This window comes from Felis catus, chromosome C1 (genome assembly GCF_018350175.1).
Source record: "Felis catus isolate Fca126 chromosome C1, F.catus_Fca126_mat1.0, whole genome shotgun sequence".
In the NCBI taxonomy this organism is placed as follows: domain Eukaryota; kingdom Metazoa; phylum Chordata; class Mammalia; order Carnivora; family Felidae; genus Felis; species Felis catus.
Genome location: NC_058375.1, coordinates 30,678,309 through 30,702,575, shown reverse-complemented (window position 1 = coordinate 30,702,575; position 24,267 = coordinate 30,678,309). Strand labels below are relative to the sequence as shown.

The 24,267-nt window shown below is 52.7% G+C and overlaps 1 protein-coding gene across 3 annotated transcripts; it reads left to right on the top strand.

Annotated features, from left to right (window-relative positions):
* Window positions 1-1,104: 1,104 nt before the first annotated feature.
* Window positions 1,105-21,259, top strand: NT5C1A (5'-nucleotidase, cytosolic IA). 3 transcript variants are annotated; one of them, XR_440887.4, is made up of 7 exons: window positions 1,105-1,331; window positions 8,066-8,233; window positions 8,694-8,823; window positions 10,017-10,139; window positions 12,043-12,227; window positions 13,764-14,546; window positions 18,477-21,259. XR_440887.4 is itself a non-coding variant. In XM_003989889.6 (6 exons), the coding sequence occupies exons 1-6, from the start codon at window positions 1,197-1,199 to the stop codon at window positions 14,127-14,129; spliced, it is 1,107 nt and encodes a 368-aa protein (XP_003989938.1). In that variant the 5' UTR covers window positions 1,105-1,196; the 3' UTR covers window positions 14,130-21,259. The 3 variants fall into 3 exon arrangements, 1 of the variants encoding a protein (XP_003989938.1); XR_440886.4 differs by having other exon boundaries at window positions 13,764-15,785; XM_003989889.6 differs by having other exon boundaries at window positions 13,764-21,259.
* Window positions 21,260-24,267: the final 3,008 nt, after the last annotated feature.

The following is a 24,267-nucleotide window of genomic DNA, read 5'->3' as shown; positions in this document are numbered from 1 at the left end:
GCTTATTTCCCCCTTCCTCCCACACAAGGTTTGGTTGGTTCCCCCCAGGACCTGGGGATATCCTTTTATTTTGTGCCCCCTTCCAGCCAGACACCCTCCAGGCTAAGCCAGTATGTTCTCCTCCTGCTCCCACACACCTGTGCTGACTTCTAGGCTCACACAGAGATGCCCCTTGTCTGCTTCCTGACCTGTGCCTTGGGATAGGTGGCACAAGTGGCTGCACCCTAGGCTCTGCACCAAGGGAAGACAGTGCCCTGGAACTCCAGGGTGGTGGTCCAATCGTCTTTGGTTCCCAAACTCCTTTTCTACTCTTCCTCCTTTCAGTCACTCCATAGCCTGTGACTAACCACCCCAAGCTCTGCAGGTGGAACCTGTGAACCCGCGTCCTCTGCTGGCCCTCAAGGGGCCAGCAAGAACCTGGGTTCAGAGTCCCCGGGTGTCTCCCGTGCCTGAGTCCCCCGCCAGGCTGAGGGGACCTGGTCTTACCAGGGACTTTAAAGACCCTTTCGCCTTGGTTGAGAATAGCTGCCCAGCTGGGCCCTCTATTGTGTGCCCGGCTAGGAGCAGAGTCCTGCTCCCGGACGGAGCTGTCCATCCACCACCACCCCCTCTCCCTCCTCAGGATAGACTAGGGTCTGGGAGAAGGGGACGCCAATCGGATCCCCAGGGTCCTGGCACCAGAGGGGAAAGAGGCGGGTTAGCTTTTGGCAGGGTGGACGGGGGGCGGGGAGCGGGGAGGGTGGAATCTAGCTTTTCATTTTCTTCTTTGGGGATCGCCATCCTGGGAAAAAAAGTTGTGAGGCCTCTCCTTTCTGGGTGCCCTTGAGCACCAGTGAAGAACACGATCCCCGAAATCCGGAATCCGCAGCAGCCCTAAAGCCCAGCTTTAGGGCCCCTCCCCCTGGGAGTCCCAGAGGCCAAACCCTCCCTAGAGCCCCCTCCCCGCCGCCATTCATTCCTGGACTCCGCTGCCACCCAGTACACATCCCGCAAAGAGCAACGCGAGGGCAGCGAGGAGGGCGAATTTAGCCACCCTCCCTCCGGCCCCCCGCCTCCCCGCGGGCTAGCGCGCGCACACTCCCCGCGCGGCCCGCCCCCTTCTCACGCCCGGGACGCGCCTCCCTGCTGCAGCCCAGCCCCGCCAGCGCCGCGTCCCCGCCGCCGCCTGCTCCCGCCGGCCGGGTCGCAGCCGGATCATGGAACTCGGGGACCCCCGCGAGCCCCGCGAGCCCCGCGAGCCCAGGCCAGGGGCAGAGACCGCGGCGGCCCCGCGATGGGAGGAAACCAAGACTTTCTACGACAACCTCGCGCCCAAGAAGAAACCCAAATCGGTAACATCAGGGCCTGGGTACGGAGGAGGGCTGGGGAAGGGTCACCGGGGGAGGGTCGTAAGCCCCCTAGAGAGGGGCCCGTGGCGGCCCTCCGGGAGGGGAGACGGCTCCTCAGCACCAGAATGCGCCGGGCAGTTGGCGCTGGCTCACGTTTATTTTGGGAGCTCCGCGCCGGTGTTGATGTTGTTGTTTTAACCGGCGCTCGGGTTCCACGCCAGGACTCCCTCCCCCATGCTGTCATCAGGGCCCAGCTCCTCAGACAGCGGGCGGCCAGGGGCGCGCGGACAGCAGCACTTGTTGGCAAAACGGGTCTGCGGCGCCTACGGAAGCGCCCCGGGCTCGGGTAACCTGACACTGGAAACCCGGCTCCTCGCTGTGCGCTCAGCGCTCAGGTCCCTGCGATCTGGGCACCGGGCCCCGGACCCGAGCGCCTGCGTTCGGACTCTGGCTCAAGGCCCTGCGCCCTGCGCTCAGGGTGCTGCGCTGCCCGCGTCCTAAGCTGCACTGGGATCTTCGCTCTGTGTTCAGGGCTCCCGACGCTGGACTCCGCCGCACAGCTTCGGGCTCTGCTCCCATCGCAGTAGTCACCAACATCCCCGTGCCCCCCATGGTGGTCCCAGCCCTCTGACACTCACACAGAGGAGAGAGCTCCTCTCCCCATAGGACAGATTCGCCTTGGCGTTGCTCATCCCTGCTTCCCAGATCTCACAGCTTGGGAAGGGGACTGAACGGAGGTTGGCCCAGAGGCATCCTCTAAACAGCACCTGCCTGACCTTAAAGCATCCTGCTGCTTCCCTCCGGCCTTCCCCAGGAGGCCCACCCTGTCAACAGTCATTTCCTGCAGCACCTCTAGGCCCTCCCAGCTCAGCAGTGGGGATTGAGAGATGAACTGGGTTGAGTCCCTGCCTCAGGAGCTCACAGTGCACTGAGGGAGACCCTGGACATAGTGAGAGCTCAGATAAAAGACCCTACAAGGTGCCTGGGATGGGGGGAGAGGGAGCATAGGGGAGCAAGTGACGGCTCACGAAGGAAGGCTTTGTAGAGGTGGTATCTGAGCTCACCTTAAAGCCTGAGTAGACAGCATTTCCCAGGCAGACAGGAAAACAGGACGAGCAAAAGGCTTGGGGATGTCTTTGAGTGGGAGAATGCAGGATCTTTGGGAGATACATCAGAGCGATGCCAGAGACCCACATGGGGCCTTGAGTGCCATATTAAGGAGCCTGGGTATTCAGTGGGTTAGGGGTTTTAAAACTAGGTTCCATTGGGGCCCCATGTTTCTGGGGGTCTGCTTATATGCAGATCAAATTTATTTTCATTTTCCTTCCAACTTCCTTTTAAACAATTAAAATGTGTAATAAAGCTCAGTTCCCTCAAATGTGTTATGTGGACGTCTTAGCACCTTGGATACCACCAATATATTAACTTATGCTACAGGTTCTTTTTTTTTTTCTTTCTTTTTTAGCAAAATTCAGAATAAAGCTTTCCCTGTGAACTGCTTAATAGAAGATTATCTTGAAATTGCTGGCAATTACTATTGCTGAGTATCTTGAGACTTGTAGTTTAAAACAATACAATTTTTTTTTTTTTTTTTTTTTTTTTACCATTTGCAACTGCTTATTGGTGTGACTCAGGACTTTCTCAATACTGTGCAAAAACCAACAAACACAGAAACAAATAACTAGATGATGAAGCGTAAGTCTGCATCGGCAGCCTAACCCCCAGTTTCAAATTTATCACCTGTACAACTGTGCCGTTTCCATTGGTTGACATTATAATATATCATGTGCATGTAATACATTTGAATCAAATAGTAAATTAGTAAAATAAATTTAAACTCATAAGCTATAGTAATATCTGATTTACATATTGGGGTTCTGCCCAGGAGTTCATTGAAATAAAAGTTTAATCTTCTTTTTAAAAAGTATGACAACGATTAGGGTGCTATTGCAGGATTTTTCAGCAAGGGATTAACTTGGTCCCATTTCATTTTAGCAAGATTGTTCTGGGGCTGTGTGGGAGACGGCTGGGAGAGGGTGAGTCTGGCAGCAGGCAGACCAGTGAGGAGGCTGGTCCCTGCCTGAGGAGGAAGTTTGACTAGTGTCATGGCATGGCCCAGGGGATGGAGACTGGGACTGGGGTCGTGTGTGGAGCTCACCAATGTATCTCCTCCGTGGAGCCAGGGAGCTCAGGTCCAGTTGTCAGTCATGACCCCTGATGCCTCATGGTCCTCTGGGAGCCCAGGACCTGGCGGCCTCCCAGCCCCCCGCTCCTTCCTGTAGCAGCCTCCCCTCCTAAAGGCTATTTTGGGGGCTTTAGGCCTCCTGGGCCCCATTAGAGCTTATTCTCATTCCCGGGGGCTTGAGTGAAATACTTAAGCCCTGAAAGCCCATAGGAGCCCCTCACCTCATGGGGTCAGAGAACTCCTCAGTCCAGACCTAGCTTGTCACTCTCTCTTCCAGCAGCTCTTCTCCCAGCATGACTTTTTAGAAATAACAGCTTTTGGCTACGTTCCTCTCTTGGGCCCAACAGGCAGAATCTTGTCAGTCTAAATGAGAGCTCCTCTGGCAGGCTGGGCGGGGCCGCCTTTCCTGCATTATCCCCCCTCACCGGCCCCCCAGCGCCCGCCCCGTGGAAGGCAGAGAGAACTGGCAGGACTGTGGCTCCCTGGAGCCCAGTGTTCTCGGGCTGAATCCCTGGTCTGGGAGAAGGGTTGCTCTGACCCAATTCCCGGTCTGGAATCTGGACTTCCTTCTGCATTCTGGAGGAACTGTTCCCAGGTATGCCTGACAACACGTGAAGGGGTGGCCTTCCTCTGCAACCGGGTCCAGGGGCCTCTCCGAGTGCTTGGCTTCTCCCCAGCTCTGGTCAGCCCTTCACCTGTCCCTTCAGCTCTGCCTAAAGCCTGGAGAGGCCACTCTCTCTGTATCTCTCACAGCAGTTCATGCCCTCTGGGCCCTAAGAACCTATCCCACTTGTACAGTGTCAAAGCAGATGGAGCTGGCAGAAGGGTCCTGCCCTGGGGACCTCCATTCTGAGGAGAAAGAGAGCCCTGCCCATAGGAACCTCCACCTTAGGGCATGGTGTTCCCTTATCATTTCTCTCAAATCTGTAAGGGGAAGTCTGTGTGGGCCAAGGGTCCCAAGGAAGTGGCTGACATGGAAGGGGTTGGGGTCATCTGGGAGCAATCAAGGAGGGGTTTATGGGGGGAGGTGCTGCTGTGTGGACAGAGGCCAAGTTAGAGACCAGAGACTTGGGATCTTCCATACCTGCCTCTGCCTTGACTTTGCTGTGTGACCTAGAGTAATACTCTGCCCCTCTCTGAGTCTACTCCCCCATTTATAAGAGAAGAAAGGCAACTGGGATGTTTTTCCTGGGATGGGATGGGGTCTGAATAGCTCAGCCAGAGGGGACCCAGAATGCAGTAGTCTGGCAGGGACTGTGGGACAGCAAGTGAGGAGCGAGACCTTGGCTGGCTGCCTGGTTTGGAGCGGCTGACTTGGGAACCTGCCTGAAGGGGCTGAGAGGGCAGCTGGCTGTCTGTCCTTGAAGGGGTGATGGGCCTGTCCCTGGGGGCAGGAAGCCCAGGGGGTGGAGCAAGCTCAGGCCCTGTCCTGAAGCCCAGCAGGTTTCCTGGGTTTGTAAGAGTGGTCTCCCCACTCCCCCGATCCCACCCTCACCATCCCTGGCCAGGCCTCTATCACCGCTTTCCTGTTGGTCTTTTAACTTTACCTTTTTTCCTTGAAAGCTCACAGTTGCCAAGGAGATTGGGAGGTACCCAACCCATGATCAGGGGGTGCTTGGCAACTGGGAGAGGCACTTGGGTTGAGTCCCAGAGAAGAGGCACCTGTCTTGTCACTGCCTTTCCCTGGCCCTGCTGGCCACAGACACCATCTTGGTTGGGGTAAAAGTCAAATGCAAACTGAGGTTTACCACATGAGCTTGGGGAACTCTTTGGTCTTCTGTTACTACTTTGAGGTTTAGAGCTCCATTAGCCACTCGCCATTCATAGCCACTGAGATTTACATTGATTAAAACTCAATGCAATTAAAAATCCAGTTCCCCAGTCTCACTAGTCACATTTCAAGTTGCTCCGTAGCCACACGTATCCACACAGACAGCACTGAACGTGTCTATTATCACAGAAAGTTCTACTGGACAATGCTGTTCTAAAGGATGGCACAGATCTCTGCCTTGGGGGTAGATCATAAGCTCCATGGGAGTGAGGATCATGCCTGTATTGTTTCCTGCCATGTCTCCAGCATGGTGCCTGTCACATGGTAATCGCTCAATGTTGTCAACTGATTGGGACCCAGGCTTGACTCCAGAGGGAAGCAATGGGGTTGAGCACATGGCCCACAGTGCTGGCAGCAGTAGGTCAGAATTTGAGGCCCATTTATGAGTGTTACTCTCACCTTGCACCTGTGTTTCCTCATCTATAAAGTGGGAATCACAGTTCCAGGAATGCTCAGGCCACACAGATGTGCTGGGACTCTGGGTGCATGTGCACCCACAGGCAAGCACCCACATTCTAATCCTCCCCGCGGATTATAAAGGGTCCAGCTGCTGTCTGTGGTGGCGCCCCTTTCCCCATTCCATTGCAGGTGGTGAGGGAGCTCTGAGGCCCTCCCAGGCCCCGACAGAGGCCTTCTAGCACCTGCCCCCTCTTCTGGGCTCATCTCCACCCACACCTGCCCTGGTCTCTGCTCACCTTTGTGAATGCACCGTGCACGTGTTCACCTCCTATGCCTCCCTTCACCTGACTCCTCCTTCCGGGCTCCATGCAAATACCTCCTCTCCTGTGGCAGCCTACTGTGAACCCCTGTCATCAAAACTCTGCTTTCACCTGTGTTCTATTACTCATTCTAACCCCCTTTTGTGTCTCTGTTTACCTGCTTTTCTTCCCTACTAGCCCGTGACTCTGAGGGCAGGAGCCAAGTCACTACCAGGGCCACTCCCAGGCAGAGCCCAGGGTCTTGGCACAAAGGACCAGTTAATGGTTGTAAAATTTGCATCAACCAAAAAAGTATTCTCTGAGCACCTACCATATGTCAAGCAATCTGAGCAGATCGAGGTACTGCGCTGGAATGTCCAGTTCGCATTAAGTTTGTTGTGGCAAATACTGTTTCTCGTTGAAACAGATTACTTGAGCATTGCAAATTTACCGAGCACCTGCTGTGTGCTAGGCACAGTTTTAAGCACTCTAGATACAGTAAATAAACAAGATAGTCCTGGTTCTTGCTCCCTCAGAATTTAAGCATGGTTCCTGCTTCCTCCCCAGATCTGTCTAGAAATGGAAATCGTTAAATGAAGCCTGCACTAAATTTGATTAAAAAAGGAAATCTATGGGAGGGGTAGCAAGCCCAGGACTAGGAGCAAGGAGTGACTTCCTGCAGGCAACATGCAGTTTGAGATCTGCAGGCTGGGTAGAAATTGGCCACATGGAGGGGCGCCTGGGTGGTTCAGTAAGTTAAGCATTTGACTTTGGCTGAGGTCACGATCGCTTGGTTTGTGCGTCGGGCTCTGTGCTGACAGCTTGGAGCCTGGAGCCTGCTTTGGATTCTGTGTCTCCCTCTCTCTGCCCTTCCCCCTCTCATGTTCTCTCTCTCTCTCTCTCTCTCTCTCTCTCTCTCTCTCAAAAATAAATAAACACTAAAAAAGAAGTTAGCTAGATGGAGTCAAGGAAAGAGCAGATCAGGCAGAGGGGACATCACATGCAAAGGCTCAGAGACAGAAGGGTATGTTCGGACATGAGAAAGGTCAGACTGAACAAAGTGGGATAACAGGAAGGTGACAGTGGAGAGAGATAGGGGTCTGTCTCAAAGGGCTTTCTACTCCATACTCAAGGCTATGAAACAGAACTTAAGAAGAGTGGGTACCACTGAAAGGGGGAGGGGCATCATCAGATGTGAACTTGAGAAACATCCCCTGACAACAATATGGATGACCTGGGGTGGGAGATGGTGATGGGCTCGACTTTGGCAGGGAAGACGACTTTGGCAGGGAAGACTCAAAGAAGTAGATGGATTCTATACAGTTGACGGGTTTTGGTGATTGATTAATTGATTGATTGATTGATTGGTGGGGGAGGGGGAATTGAGGAACAGGGAGGAGCTGAGGTTGACATCTCAGCTCTGACCTTAGTGTTGAGTCCATGGTGGTGCTGAGAATGAGATGAGGAGGTGGGTGGGGGATCAGGTTTGGAGGTGCAAGGGGTGGTGGGAATTCAGCTTTGGGCACGTTGAGTTTGAGTGTCTGTTGGTCAACTGGGCAGTTAGATGTAGAAGTCTGGAGCTCGGGAGAAAGATCTGGGCTGGAGATAAATTTTCTTATGTAACTGCTACGTTTCTGGGCACCATTTCTTCCTAAGGGGCATATAGCTCTCATTTGGTAATGGAACCCATCAGGAGACCATCTTGGGCATCAATACTCTGGCTACATACACTGTATTCATTTTTCCGTTGTGTCCAGATAGCTGACTAGATTGCAGACTGCCCGAGGGCATATCCCTCCCACCAGATCATGCTCCTTGGTGGGGAGCCACCATCTCCCTCAGTTCCTGGCTGGGTCCCGCATGGAGGGGGTCCTGACCCAGGTCTGCCCCTGCCCAAGGCAGAGGCTTCTTAGGGCAGAGACGGGGCCTGGGTCTTCTCCCTGTCCCCAGTACCCAGGGAAGCTGGCATGTGCGACCTGCCTCAGGGAGTGTGAGTAACAGCCCTCCTCCTGCACCTGCACAGCCCAAGCCTCAGAATGCCGTCACCATTGCTGTGTCCTCCCGAGCCTTGTTCCGCATGGATGAGGAGCAGCGCATCTACACGGAGCAGGGCGTTGAGGAGTATGTGCGCTACCAGCTGGAACATGAGAACGAGCCCTTCAGCCCCGGGCCGGCCTTCCCCTTCGTGAAGGTGGGTGCCATGTAGTGCTTTTGTGGGGATCAGAAAAAGCACTCCTAGGTGTTTGAGTAAGGAAAGCCACCCCCCCCCCACCACACCCGGGCAGATGCCAGCCCACGGGAACTTGGCTTGGCAAGGGGACAGAGCCATTGTGGGAAGAAGCCTCCCCATCCTCTGCGCTAATGCAGCCCCGCTCCAGGTAACTAGCTTGGTGAGTGGAAATGGACTGGATTTCAGCCTCCACTCACCCTTTTAGTGAGGCGCCCCTGTGCAGCCATCAACCAGCATGATGTGAGGTTAGGATGAGACAGTCCAAGTCCACTGTTCTCACCCCTGGCCAGTCCCTGACCTCCCCTCTCCCACTCTCCCACCATTAGATCCCAGCTGACCCCCCCTCCTCCCCAGCCCTGGCTACCAACTCCAGATATCATTCCCCGGGGCTCTGAGCAAGAGGGTCCTCTCTCCCATCCAGGCTCTGGAGGCTGTGAACAGGCGGCTGCGGGAGCTGTACCCCGATAGTGAGGACATCTTTGACATTGTCCTCGTGACCAACAACCACGCTCAAGTGGGTGTCCGTCTCATCAACAGTATCAACCACTACGGTGAGCATCAGGGGCTTGGCCATGGGACACCCTTACTAGAGGCTTGGGGATAGGGCCACACTTCTGCAGGAGGGAGGTGATGCCAACTGGAACCTGAGCCCAGGCGTATGCTGGTAAGCTGCGTCTTTAAGAAAACAAAACAAACAAACAAACAAAAACTCTGATTGCCATCTTAGGGCATAAATATTCCCACCATGGCTGATTTCAAGTTGTCAACAGTTGAACAATCTAACTGACTCAAAAAAAAAAAAAAATCCCTGAATGCTTAACATTAGGCTCTCGCAAGCTGGTACAAGCCAGCTCCGGTACCCCACTGCACAGGCCACCCTGCCTATGCATTGGGCAGGGCACTTGCTGCCTCCGTGCCTCAGTTTCTCTGTCTGCAGTGGGGCTCACAGGCCTCACAAGGCTGCTAGGTGAAGTAGGTGCAGTTGTCAGAGAGAAGGGACTTTGTGTCTTAGTCCAAACTCTTGATTGGAAGTAATAGATCCTCCAGAGCTAGCTTTATAAGTTTACAAATTCTTGTTTTAAGCAACCAACAGAACTTCGGTGGCATTTTAAAAATCCTAACTTAAAATCGCTGGGAGCGATGATATTCAAAATATTTAAGTGCCCTAGGACATAAGCACCTAGTAAACAGGAGACACCATCTACAGTACTGGAGCATGGCCTTCAAGGGCTCCTGCTGCACCAGGCATTAGCCCTTCCATTGTGGATTGTCCCTCATGGGGGCTAGGGTAGCGATGGAATAACTCAGTGGGCTCAGACAGCCTCTTAACCAACCACCAAATCTTTTACAGCCTCCGCACACAGGGGCAGGAAGTCACTATCAGCCCAGGCTTGGAGAGGATCTGATTGGCCCAGCTTGGGTCAGGTGTCTGCCCCTATCCAATCAGCTATGGCCAGGAGGGCCAGGCTTGGTTGGGGACCCACCTTTTGTAGTACTGTGACTATCTGGCAAGAAGATACTACCCTGAACCAGGCAGTCACTCCTGGTTGCCCATCCATGTTACATGAATGAAGGATGGAGGGGCTCAGAGAGAGGAATGGTGACGTAAAATCATTCAGAGAATCCCTCTGCTGCCCCACCACCACTCAGAACCAACATGGCACCCACTGGACACCAAGGGACCACTCTGAGGCCCTGAGGGTTGACTCGGGCATCACCTGGGTGTTTTCTACCTCCTCCCCAGACCTGTTCATTGAGCGGTTCTGCATGACAGGTGGGAATAGCCCCATCTGCTACCTCAAGGCCTATCACACCAACCTCTACCTGTCAGCTGATGCGGAAAAAGTGCGGGAAGCCATTGATGAAGGTGAGTCAAACTGGGAAGGGAGAATATGGGGGAGTCTGACAGAGGGGTTTCGGGGGGTGCGGGGCTTGGTCCTAAAGCTCTGAGCAGGTGCTAAGGGTTACCATGGTAACTGGAAAGGAAGTACCTTCCTTAATTCCTATGACCTGTACTCCCTTCTAAGAACCCTCCGGGTCAGTAGTTCTGATTCCTGTGTGACCATGAGCAGCCTCCGCCCCTCGCAGGGCCAGTGGGGAAGAAGGTCAGTATCTAGAACATCCTGAGCACTGCGGTCTGGGAAATGGCTGGCATTGCAGCAGCTGGCCTGGCCGTGCCGAGGTGAAGTTAGGAGACACAGCTGCAGGTACTGACGAAGAGAATTTCCCAGAGTCCATGTGTCTCTCTCAAGTGGAAGTTTGGGGTGGCATCCACAGTCTCGGCCCTCCTGACAGGGTGCATATCCCTCTTGCTCGTGGAAGAAAACGGGCCCACAGGGGAGGAAGGACTGTCCTCCTGCCTGAGACGGCTCCTCAGGCTGAACACTACTGGTGGGTTTCTCTATCAACCAACAATATATCCACTTTCCTCTTCTTTCATGCTGTCTCCTGCCTAGAAGCCTGGCCTCTTTCCCACTGATGCCTCACTCTTTTGAGTTGCTTTAGGCTCCAAGAGGCTTTCTTTAACCAGAAACCGGAAGTGATTTCTCTAGGCAGATGTCACACCCTCTGGTTGGGGCCTTGGCACTGGCCTGCATGTGTGTCTCTATATGTCTGTAATTTGAGCTCAGGCTAGCAAGCAGGGGATGGTCAGGAGGGAGGCCCTGCCCAGAGTCGGGTGGTCCTGGTTCATCTTGGCTCCAGTGTTGCAGGTGCTGAGAAGGTGCCTGGCCTGATGCCCAGGACCTGGTCCTACTTAGAGCATCCTCAGGCTGCTGAAGGGAGCCTGGCACTGCTCTCTCCTCACAGAGCTCTGCCCTAGTCCAACCTCTGTGAGCCTAGATTCCCAAGAGCAGGGCTGAAGCAGCCTTTGGGGAGATGGCAGCTAGAGAACAGATCCCCAGGCCTCCAGCCTCTTAGCGCTGGCTCTCTGCTGTCCAGTGCTGCTCTGGTCTGGGGCCAGGGCTCCCACAGGCATCCCTGACCCCTGGAGAAGCCCAGGCTTGCAGAGATTCTATGTACACAGCCACATAGCATTGGGACTGCCCTTGATGGTCGCCCATGTTGCTTTAAGGAGGCCTGAGTGGGGCATACCTGGTGGTCACTGTGGCAGTGGACTGGGGGTGCCTATAGGCTTCAGCCTGGAATCTCAGCTCCAGACAGAGCTCAGACACCCTTAACTCTACCTTGGTCCAGAGAAGGTGAGAGACTTTGCCAGAATCAACAGGAGAGGGTAACTGAGGCCAAGCCCAGGTTGGGGCTCCTTCCCAGCCCCTAGCGAGTCAACATCAGGTGCCTGTAAGGAGCTCCTAGAAGGACAAAAGTGACCTGGGGGGCCCTTCCTTCCGGTCAGGACTGACATTCAGCTGGTCCATACCAGCATGACCTTACTAGATATTAAAGAACTGAAATTTCTCCCTACTGATTGATAAACAGCTGCTTCCCTGCATTCTCTGAATGACCCCTGTTTCCTGCTGCCCCCACCCCAGACCTTCCCACACAGCAGCAACTAAAAGGAAACCCTGACCTGGGCCAGCGCCCTCAAAGTCCTACTCAGAGCAAAAGCCACTGTCCATTTTTATTGGCCAGTTTTTAAATATTCTGAAAATGAGCCCTCATTAGCCTTGCTCTGAGTCCTGGGTGAGGCCAGTGGGACATGAACAGCCTGAGATAGTGGTCTCCTGGCCCCAGGCAGCTGAGGCAGGTGTCAGGGCACCCTTCCCCCCCATTGCCTAGATGAAAGCAGACAACGCTTGCCTCTCTCTGCCCAGGAATTGCAGCCGCCACCATCTTCAGCCCCAGCAGGGACGTGGCTGTATCCCAGAGTCAGCTGCGCGTGGCCTTCGATGGGGATGCTGTGCTCTTCTCCGATGAGTCGGAGCGCATCGTCAAGGCCCATGGGCTGGACAGGTTCTTCGAGCATGAGAAGGCCCACGAGAACAAACCTTTGGCTCAGGTGCTCCACACACTCCCCAGAACCCCTGAGAGGGGCAAGGAGGGTCCCCAGAACTTGCCCTTGGCTGGAACTTTGAGCCCAGAACCAAACCCCAAGCTCAGCCCAGAATCCAACTGGGTCCCCCCAACCAGGCCTCCAGCCCTCATCCCTCTCACCTGACCCCTGGCTCCCCTCAATGAACCCCATCTACCTCAGTGCAATCCCACCCCCCTTTTGAAGCCCCCGTTCTCTAAGTTCCCCTGCCCTCTCCGAAGCTTCCCTCCTCTCTTCAAAGGCCTCACCCTCTCCCCAGAGCTGCCATCTTCTCTCTGGAGCCTTTGTTCCTTCTCTGAGATTCCCTCACCCCTCTGACTAGTCTCCCAGGTCCTCAGGAAGCTCCCATTTACCTCACTGGAGAAAAGAAAAAGCTGGACGGCTCCTCAGGGGGCAGGAGATCCAGACGAGGGTGGGGTCTGCAGCAGCCTACCTGCTTTGGGCCACACCGGCCCTCCCACCTCCTGCCATCTATCCCTTGGCCGGGAGGCTCAGGGGCCCTCCTATGGCTTGGAGTCTCCCCGAGACTGTGCCCTGGAGCCTGTGAAAACCCCCTGGGGTTAGAGGTGTTGGGATTCTCAGACCCCCTGGGAGCTCCTATTTGCGCTTTTGACAAAAATCTCGTTACTCAATAATCCCAGAACCTCTTTCTCCAGAGCTCAGCAGGCTTTCTGTAGTTGTGGCCCCCGGATAGTCATCCAACTTGCATTCTTTTGGGATTCCTCTGAAATCCCCGGGAATCCAGGGCAGCACAGTTTTACCACTAAGTGGTAGGCAGAGTCCCAGGAGAACACTGCTTGCCAGTGACCCCTGTTTCACTGGCTCACCCAGCCAGTGAGGGGTCTCCAAGATTAGAAGCCCACAGGCCCTCATCTCCAGCTGCTGTTGCGATTTCCCTCTTCATCAGCATCTGGTTCTTTATTCACACATCCTCGTTAAGCTTTGTTGTCCTAGGCACAGTAGAGAGTAAATCCTTTCCCTGACCCTAGAGAGCTGGAACACGACACCCTGAGCCACCTGTGCCCAATGGGTAAGGTCGATATTCAGCAGGTACCCATTGGTCTGTCTGTCCCAGTTATTTGCAGCCGGAGTCCATTCTGACTGGAGGGTGCCCATGCCATAGTTACTAAGTATTTTTAATATCCTCCCTGCTGATGAGCACAGAAGGCCACACTTACACAGCTGCAGGACAGACACCCATGTACCTGGTGGCCACATGGATGGACATACAGAGTAACAGTTGCTCTGGTATGGTTATTCTGACACAGAAATCCCCAATCACAGCAGTGTGGAGACCAGACCAGTATAGGTACCTACAGTCCCCTTGATGCACACAGTGGCCCTAGCAGGCATAGCAGAAGTGGGAGATTTGGGGATCCCGAGAACCTTTCCTGTCCCAAACAACAAGACACTCGTGCTTTAGGAAGGAGCCCAGCTGGAGGGGGGAGGGGGCAAATGTTTGGGAGACGGACGAGCTCACAGTGTTCCCTTGCCTTCTTGTAGGGCCCCTTGAAGGGCTTTCTAGAGGCACTGGGTAGGCTGCAGAAGAAGTTCTACTCCAAGGGCCTGCGGCTGGAGTGTCCAATCCGCACCTACTTGGTGACGGCACGCAGCGCGGCCAGTTCTGGGGCCCGAGCTCTCAAGACCCTGCGCAGCTGGGGCCTGGAGACAGACGAAGCCCTGTTCCTTGCAGGAGCGCCCAAGGGCCCCCTCCTTGAGAAGATCCGCCCACACATCTTCTTCGACGACCAGATGTTCCATGTGGCTGGGGCTCAGGAGATGGGCACAGTGGCCGCCCATGTGCCTTACGGCGTGGCACAGACACCCCAGCAGGCTGCACCTGCGAAGCAGGCCCCGTCTGCACAGTAGCTGAGCCGCCAGCTCCAGGCACAGCCCCCTGTCATATACTTCACCATGTCGTCCAGTGGACCCTTCTAGTTCCTCACCACTCTGTCCTACACGACTGCTCCCATCCCCACGAGTGAGGGACTGGTGGGGAATTATGCGGACTGAGCCAGAATTCTCACCAGCCCCTCTTTCGGGCAAACACTGTGCCATGATTCCGGCAAGGAGAGGAAGACTGCAGAGTAGCTGGGTTGCAGAGAAAGTTGAGGGAACGAGGGCGGCAGGTCAGAGGAGCCAGGGTGGGGCCTGGTCAGAGGAGCCAGGTAAGAAGGGAAGGGGCCTGGGGTGAAAACCAGCTCAGTGGGATGCAAGGAACATGGCTTTGAGAGAGAAGGCATCTGGCTTCCAAGCTCCGTCCTGGCATTAGCTGTCTGACTTCGGGTAAGTCCCTCCCTTTCATGGCCCTCAGTTCCCCCATCTTGTAGGTGGTTTTCAAAGTCTCCTTCAGCTCAAGAAGCTTGGTTTAATAAGATTGCCCTGTGATAGGGCCGCTGCTAGTCCGTATGGTACATTTGTTCAGTTAGAGAAGAGCACTGTCTCTAGAATGAATTTCAGAAAGACGGCCCTTCCTGGGGGCTGGCCCAGACCCACACTGGGGTCCTTGCCTTGCTCGGCAGCATGTAGCCTGTTTTTCAGCCCCCACTGGCTCCTCAGGCCAGGGGCCTTTGTCAGATGGGCAAAATGCACAATTGTCTGCAGCAACCCTACCTCTAATGCCACACGTTTGGAAACCACTGGACAAGATGACCCATCTGCTCCCTGTGATCCTCTGCTCTGAGTCATGCACCAGGGGTCAGCTGCCAGGGGCAGGGTTTGCGGAAGGAGAGAGGAGCCAATTTAACCTGCGCGCAAGCTCTCCTTCCACCAGCAGGGGGCACTGCAAGCTCTCCCAGGGAGGAGCGGTGGTGGCAGCCTGCCCAGTGCTCCCTTTGCTTTTGCTTTCAGCCAAATTTCCTTTTGTTCCTGCCTCCCAACCCCCTCAGCTCAGCCCCCCCTCCTCCCTCAATGATCGCATCCTGCTGTGCTGCCAAGCAGCTCCGCCAGTGGGGGAAGAGGTGGGGTTTGGGGTTCACTGTTGTGGACCCAAATGCAGAGGAAGAAAGCTCAGGGGCTAAAGGGGGAGGTAGTCCTGCCTGCGTGGGAGGGAAGGCCCACCCCGGGTGACGTGGGAAGGTCGGATCTGAGACAGTGACCAGCTAGAGAGCAAGGAGCTGAAGTGTGTGCACTAGCAAGATTCTCCAGCTATGGGACTGCGAGCGGAAGTACTGAGCTCTCTGTCACTGGGATGCTGTGCAAGGGACTCCAGGATGAAGTGACTTCCCCCTGCAGTGCCCCAGTGGATCCTCCACCCTTGCAGGAGCCTCTGCAGCCCCTTTGTCACCACTTCCCGTGGAGAACTCTCACTCCTTGATGAGTCAGCCTCCTCCTTTGCAGACGAGCCTGGCTCTCGCTATGAAGGGAGGGTGGGGACACTGAGAACTTGTCCCTCAGGAAGACCCAGAAAGGGTGAGCAGCTGTCTGTGTGAGCGACTGATTGCCTGGCTCCGAGAAGAATCCCAGCGTGAGCAAGCACTCTGTGAAGCAAGCCACAGGAACCATCATAGGGACAGGAGCCTGGAGGTGTGTGCAGGAGGGTTGGACGGCTTATGAGGGCGGGAAAAGGGGATGAAGGGCCACGTGGGGCCTGACCTTCTGACCTTTGTGATTTTGAGGACTTGGCTCAGAGTCCGAATGGGTAATGGTTCTGAGCAGTGTAGGGCAGGGTAGTAGTTGCAGAAAGATAATCCAGGATGGAGAAAAAAGTGGGAAGACAGAGGTGGTTCTTAAAATGTGCAACAGTTGGGGCCAGAAGAGAAGTGCTGGGTCTGATTTTCACTCTGTGTCGGGGGCTGCAGGGAAACTGGGGGGTGGGGGGTAGGTCTAGACCTTGCTAAGTGCTTGGGGCAGGCCCCGCCAATGACTGCCTTATCACAGGAGGGGCAGGATTCTTCCGGCCAACAGAGGACGCCTCAGGGCAGAGGGTCTGGTTTTTGAGCTCCTCCCTCTGCTCCAAGCCCGGAGATAGTGAGACCTAAGAACAGCCTGCAGGAAAGACAGTGAGAGAGGGAGTTATCTTTGATCTTGACTAGACCACAAAAGGGCCTCTGTCCTCCCCCCATCAGAATCACCCCCTTGGATGAGCCTCTAGGGCTCACAGAGCCAGCCACAGCCATAAGCAGCCTGCAAAGCTGGGCACAGCCGAGGTTCATGGAATAGTATCAGGCTGGATGACCAGGGCAGACATGTATATTAGGTAGCAGATGGCGCCTAATTAAGATAAACCCCAGGGCTTCTGGGAACCAAGAGGTCCTGCTTCCAGAACCTAGTGATAAACAGCCCTGATTCTTCTAAGTCTCTCAGGAAGCAGAAAAATATGATGCTGGAAGCAGAAAGATAAGGTGTAGTAAAAGTCGCGATTTCACTGGAGCCACCAGTAATAGACATGGATAGCCCCGGGCAGTGAGCAACACTGGGGTCCAATTCTATTATTAAAACCCTAAATGAGCATCTCAGGCCTGGAAAACAGCCTTCAGTGGCTACAGTCAAAGGCCAGAATCCTGGAGGCAGGCGAGGCAGCAGCCAGACACACGTTCTGATTGTTTCCAGTGGCGAGGAGGAGCTCCGGGGCAAGGAACATCCTTGATTGTCTCACCAGGCAAATTAAAAAGACAGCTGAGCACCAAAGCCCCCACTGGACTGCAGCACTGGGGCAGAGGGGCCACAGCTCCTGAAATGCTGGACCCCTGTAAGCCAACAGTCCCGCTCCCTGACAAGTCCTGTGGAACACTTCCCAGGAAGTGCTTGCCAACATAAGTCCCAGACCCAGTGGAAACTGCCACTGAACAGAACAACAAGCCCTGTTCTATGCACTGAGGCTGTTAAGATCAATGCAGAACTCCTCCCTCCTTTTCCTGAGTGCCCAATCAGAATGGTGGGGATGGTGGCAGAAAATGCCAGAAGAAATCAAAACCAGCAAGAAGTTCAAACCCGCGGTGGATCTGGCATTACAATGATATTCAACTGGTGTAACTGGTGTGCACCAGTACACCAAACTGGTGATAAAGGTATTGAAATACCTCCATAACAGTTAGTAAATAGCACTGGCCCGAGCCCGAGTGACCTTCCATGGCCTCAGCTGCCCTGGCCATCTTCCACTGTGACAACGCCATCTTCCCACAGTTTCAGCCAGAGGGGCGTCCAGGAGGCTGCACCAGCACGATGGCCATCATCCACTCGACTTAGAGACAGTAACCTGCCCAAAGTCACGCAGCTAGTAAGTGGCCGCACTGGTCCTCAAGCGCATGTCTGTTTGTTGGGACCCAGGCTCTTAGCCATTCTGCCGTCCAGCCCAGACAGCATAGAGGTGGCCAGAGAAGCTTCGTGACAAAGTGGGTACAGGTTTGTTGCGGTTTCCTAAATAGCTAAGAGGGATTTAAATTAGAGCCAAACGTTTGTAGAACTCCTGAAGCACCTCCAGACATCCCCACCGCTCCCCCCCCCCCACCGGCCGCCACCACCCTTCCCTGGAACCCAGCTTGAAGACCTTTGTATTGGGCTAATGAAGCGTTTGGCAAATTATGGGCCACACCTAGCTCACCACCTATTCTTGTAAAGAAACTTCTATTGGAACACAGCCATGCCCGTTGGTTCACATATGTCTATGGCTGCGTTTGCACACAACAGCAGAGTTGACTTCTTTCAACAGAGAACAAGGAGCTGAAAATATTTATCTGACCCTGGGCTAAGGCAAACATCTCCAGTCTGCCCCATACTGGGAGAGACCAGCTCACATCCACCTAAGCAGTGGAGTTAGATGCTGGTTTTACTGCCAGAAAGGGGAGCATGGGGGTGGGGGTTCCATGCCCATCAATGAGCATCATTAGGGTTGCAGAAAATTTCAGGCCCCACCCAGCTAAGTGCCTTGACGTTGACTGCAACCGACTCTTGGCATTTGAGGGTTTTAGATTTCAAGTTTTGACTATTTTCAAGTGACCCATGGCCTGTTGTAATTTGAAGTGTTGTTGATGCGCAAATTTGACTTGAACGTGCCCTCCTAAACGGACGGGTGAGGAGCAGGGAGCGGGACCCCTGGCTAGGGCTGAGCCCAGATGGCTGTCCAACACCTGACCAACATGGCTTTGTAAGTTTGTCATTGCCCTCATGGGGCCTCTCGGGAAGTGACAAGTGCTGGTAGATGGATGGGTTTCGCTAAATATTAGTTTTGGATAAAGCAAAGTGCCCAATGTTGACTTCAGCACTCTGATCTGACAGGTCACTTGCAAGCTTTCTGTGGAAGCAAGAACACGTTCTTCATGAAGAGTTTCAGTGAGGGCTTTAGCTGGCGCAGATGTTACTGATCAAGCAAGAGATAAAACTCCATCAAAAGTCAGAGCGGCAATTGTCTTGTGCTATGCAGGTGTAAGCGACAAACACACATACCCTCGCGGTGGAATTGTGCATCACGAGAAATCTAGGACCCTGCAGGTTTAGGAACTTACCACGGTTGCAGAATCCACTGCAAGAATGGCAAGTGTGGAAGTGGTCCCACCTGTAGACATCACTGTTCCATCATGATACTCTTCTCCCATATGCCCAGACTTGGCCTCAGAAGCCTTCTCAACCCAGCCTTCCAGGAGGCCCCTACCAGTGAGTTAGAGTTGGCATGAAAGATGAAACCCTATTTTGACATCCCTGTTGGTGTTGGGCATTGCTTTCCAGAGGGCATTCAAGGCCCTGAATGTTCATTCTCTGATGCCGTGGTACAACTCAGGACGCTGGGGTCTCACCCCACTAGGACAGAACACAAAGAGGAGGGGGGATGGCATCCTGGGGCTGGTGGCTTCCCTGGATCCCGTGCCTGGGAAACTACTGGGTTTCACCATTTTGAGGCAAAGTACAATATCCCGTCCTGCCAGAAGATGGCACTACAGGCCAGAGTTGGTGGTTTTATTCAGGGGTTGATTTTTGTCTCCTGTGTTAGTTGGTGCTGTGCTAGATTCCTGCAGGAAAGGACTGAAAATTTCCTGTGTGACAAGCTGATTGCTCTTACCAGCAACCACTGTGATTGTGTGTTTGTACACATTCATCTGAGTGTGTACAACAGGATAAAAACTGCATGTATGTTTGTTTATGTGAGCGTGTAATGGGTCAGATATATCTGCTGACAACTCTGTGTGTGTGTGTGTGTGTGTGTGTGTGTGTGTGTGTGTGTGTGGACAGTGGACAGGATGGTTATCTCTGTTAACTAAGGATCCTGGGCCCCCCATACTATGGCCAGCCCTGTTTCCTGGGACTGCTTCTGGCCATTCCCATCATCTCATGGGCATTTGCACATGTGCAGCATGGGGGCCACTTATCTTTCTTGCCAGCTTCCTCTGGCCAACAAGATCTTGACTTATAATCCTCTACCTCCCAGTCCTACACCCTGCAGTCTTGGGAAAGAAGTGGTAGAATCTGTGCTAGGACACCCCTTTGGACTGCATTTGCCTCACCATTTCCACTTATTTCTTTTCTCCCCCTAATAGTCCCAGGGTTAACACGTACAGTTGGGCAGATTGTATACTGCACGAATCCAGATGGTGTCATTCACACTATGACATGAGTGGAGCTTTCTTAACACCTGCAAAACCTGCCAACCTCACGCAGCTGTCCTGGTCATCTCATGGTCATGGCCAGAAAAGCTACCTTCTTCCCTGCTCCCCTGGCCCAGCCCGATCTAGGCTGGGATTCCTTTCTCTGCTTGGGTGTTCTAGTCTGGCCCAGAAATGACTAACTCTTGGCCTTGATCAGGAAGTATCTCCCCAAAGCCTTTGGGATTGAATTTATGAAAGTGAAATATGGCTGGCAACTTTTCAGTTATTCATCTTCTTAGGATTAGAGGTCCCTGTAAGACAAATGAAAGTTCTACAGACTGGAGTTACTGCCTCCCATACTCCTAGATTGTGGGTGAAAATGCCTCCGTGGGTCCACTGTTAAGATGGGTCCACCATGGAATTAGGATAAAGGCCTCAAGGCTAAGCTTGTAGCTTCCACCAGGTAGAAAATCATGAGGTCACCACGGACTGGGTGTCTGGGCCTGGTCACAAGGGCCTCCACGGACCAGGCAGGAAACATAAATGAGAGAAGAGAGGCAGAGTCTTTAGTGAAAGGGAGCGTGCATATGCTGTTGTCTGACACAGTTTCTGCCACATGGGAATGTGTGCTGGTGTGGCCAGATATCTCCACCCCATTTTTCAAGAGAAGCTAAAAATCTGGACTTTTAAATGTTGGCAACTCTTTTGAATTTGGAAAGCACTGCACAAGCCAAACAAAACACATCCTGCAGGCTCAAGCCAGCCCTGGAGTCGCCTGTCTGCACCTTCTGGCCCAGGCCCAGTGAACTGGGTTCTTCAGAACCGACTAACTGAGCATGTAAGGGTATTTCACTCAGGCTCCCAGAGTTTAGGATCTTTAAGAGACCTCAGAGATAACCTAGTTCATCCCTGTGTGTTTTAAACTGTGTGCATATCAAGTACTTTATTAGCATGTGTATCTTTAGCTTCTGGTTTCTACTTAAAAAGCATCTCAGTCCCCTTCCCCCCCTCAATATAGAACAAGATTTAAAGTGAAGCCTTATACATAGTATGCTTGTATCTACCTGACTGAAGCCCTATTTATATCTTTATAGGTCTATTTATATCTTTGGCAAACATGGGCTGCCCTGGTCTTCCTTACAACCTAACCTCCTTGGGTTGTTTTTTATGGTATATCTCCTAAGTGCCTCCTTAAATGGTTGGAGCATGCGCTTCGTTATCTATGTGAGTTCCCTTGTCTGAGGAGGGGGTGAGACAGCTCATACGTTTTCAGCTCAGCCCCTCTATGGTCTGCCATCAGCCCTCCCCGGGCCCCAGCTCTGTCGGGCTCACAGCATTTACCCAGTCACGTGATACAGGGTGCTGTGTGCTTGTCAGTGGGGATCCCTCTCATTCCTCATGCTGGTCCTATACCTGAATCTTACAACATGAGCTTCTGCCTCATAAAAGCCATTCAAATAAATAGATGACTTTTAAAATAAATTTCTATTGTCTTCTTTTCCTTCGTCACAATTATATTTACTAACTGGTCCTCTCAAGAAATGCCAGTGGCATTTCATGTAGTGAGCAGGCCTGAGATCAGTTCCATCCAGGTCCAGTGTCTCTCTGTAGACCTTCCCCCACATGAAGACCACCCTGAGGGGAGATTCTGCAGCCTGAACCCATCAGAAGGCACGCTTTTCCTGATAGTGCTCTTGGCTCAATGGACTCAGTGTTCCCATCTGGAACTACCAAGGGAGGGTGGAATGGGGTGGGAGGAAGAAGAGGAGATAGGAGAGGGTGTGAGATGGAGGAGGAAGGGCATGACTCAGACTCTTGCCTCAGCCTTCACATTTCTTTCCCCCTACTCCTCAGCCCCCTCCACAGCCCCCTTGACACAGGGCCAATACCTCTCCACCATTCTGTCCACCGCCCTCATTTCTGCTGCCACTCGACTTCCCCTCTGCTGAGGTCCTGTCAAGACTCATCTCAAATACAACTTCCTCAACTAGGCTCTCTCAAAACCCAGGATATCATAAGGGATAGATCACTTTCTCCCTTGCATCCTAGATAGGCCCATAGTTCTTTCTTCCATATCCCAAAGGAGAATCTCCTGCTTCATTTTGGAGTCCCCCAGCCCTAAGTGGGTGTCAATAAATGTGCCTATAATTGAACAGTCAAATTCAGGGCTGTTAGGACTGGGCCAGCTGTTTGCAGCCAATGTCACTTCGGAACTGGTTGTAAAATATTTTGAATATCCCTCCTAAAAAGATCACCAAAGGATCACCCATCTGGGTAGGAAACCAAAGGCATGGAAGCCTTATGGCACATTAGTTATCTATTGCTTTGTAACAAATTATGCCAATTAATTTAGCAGATTAGAGCAACAAACAATTATTATCTCACGGTCTCTTTGGGGCCGGAATCTAGGATCAGCTTAGCTGGATGGTTCTTGCTTAGAGTGTCTCAGGAGGTTGTGGACATGCTGTTGGCTGGGACTGAAGTCACCTGAAGACTTGTCAAGGGCTGGACGATCTGCTTCCAAGGTGGATCACTCACATGGCTGTAGGCAGGTAGTCTTAGTTCCTTGCCATGGGATTGCCCAGGTGTCCTCATGATATAGCTATGGCTTCTTCCAGAGTAATCCAAGAGAGAGCAAGGCAAATTTACTTTAAAAGACTGTCTTTTAAGACCCAGCCTCAGAAGTAACATATCATCACTTCTACCATGTGCTATTGATCACCCAGACCAACCTGATACAGTGTGGGAGGGAACTACACAAGGGTGTCAACACCAGGAAGTGGAGATAATCGGGGGCCATCCTGGAGGTTGAGTCCCACATACCATTACACCCATTAGCCTGGTATAACTAGGGACCTCCAAGTTTATCTTAGCCATTTCGCTGCCTCCAAGCAAGACTAGGCCCAACTGTACCTCCTTGATTCTCCAGCCTGAAGTTCTCCACCTTCCCAGCTGACCAGGGATAAGGAGAAATGTGACTCCTCATCCACTTCCTTCCTCACACCTCCCATCCAGCAGATTCCTTGAGGGGTCCTGAGGTCACCTACTTGGGAACGTCATGGAAATTTTGTGTTCTGAGATGTCTCCGTCTCATTGTGAAGTTTTTATAATGTCCATAAGGCCAGCGGTACCGGAGTTGTTTATCCTGGTTGTCGCTGATGGGCCATGTCTAAGGTGAGGGAAAGGGCAGGGTGCAGAGGGGTGGTGGGAGAGCTGGTGGTCCAACATCTCCACCTGCCCAGGCCTTGAGCAAACAGACTGAACTCTCTGGTGCCCTAACTGAATCCTCCACTTTCTGACAGGATCTTGGGCTGGATTTGGGAGCAAAATCCCTACAACATGGAAGAGGTGTGACTGTGCCTTGGAACAATGGCATGGAGAAATCAGGCACATAATTCTATCTCCTCTATTGTGCCCTCACTTTTCAACTTGCAAAGCTGAAAGACCTGAGGGCTGAGACCTGAGAACTAACTGTTCTACTTCTTTGCCTTTCTTTCCTTTTCCTTATTGGTGGTCAGTTTTATTTGCCAGTAAGTCATTAAAATTTTTTTTTATGAACAAGTAACTCGAGGAATAAATGACAAATTCACATCATAACAGTAAATATAATAGATTTTCTATGCGCTTCATATAAATCAATTAATTTGATCTTCACAATAGCCTTATGGAGTAGGTACTAGCTATTATCTTGTTTTACAAAGGAGGAAACTGAGATTCAGAGAGGTAAAGTAACTCACCCAGAGTCCATAGTCAGTAATTCACAGAGCTTGATTTAAACTCAAGTTGTCCGTATCTTAAGTGCTACTCTATACTAACTCTCTCCTGTATATTTTTAAGATGAAACACACACCAGAAAGTCTGAGCTTTGGGGGTGCCTGGGTGACTCAGTTGGTTAAATGTCTGACTCTTGATTTCGGATCAGGTCACGACCTCGCGGTTTGTGGGACGGAGCCCCACATCAGGCTCTGTACTGACAGCGTGGAGCCTGCTTGGGATTCTCTCTCTCCCTCTCTGCCCTCCCCTGCTCGTGCTGTTTCTCTCTCTCAAAAATAAATAAACATTTAAAAATTTTTTTGAGCTTTCATTGTTAGTTTGAGCTATGTCCCCTTGAACCTCAGAGATCATACAAATAATATTCTGCCACTTGGGTTACTCCAAGGGGAAAGTTTGAGGAGTGGCCTTTAATGGGCACCTGTGTAAGACGAAGAGCCATCTTTACAGAGATAAAAATATTTGTTCCTTTTGCCTGACTGTTTTGGATCTGGGCAGGGGAAGCATGAGTGAGATATTCTCCTCCACATCTTGCAAGGGTGAAAGCCAAGTGTTAGAGAGGAGAAGGAACTTGTCTGAGGACACACACTAGTAGTTGCGGAAAGGACATTTCATGCCAGGCCGTTGCTCTAGATTCAGTGCTATTCCCTTTGAAACACCATGTTTTCACCTGACTTCCTCTGAATCGTCATTCTTTCATTCCTCTGGCAAAGCATCCC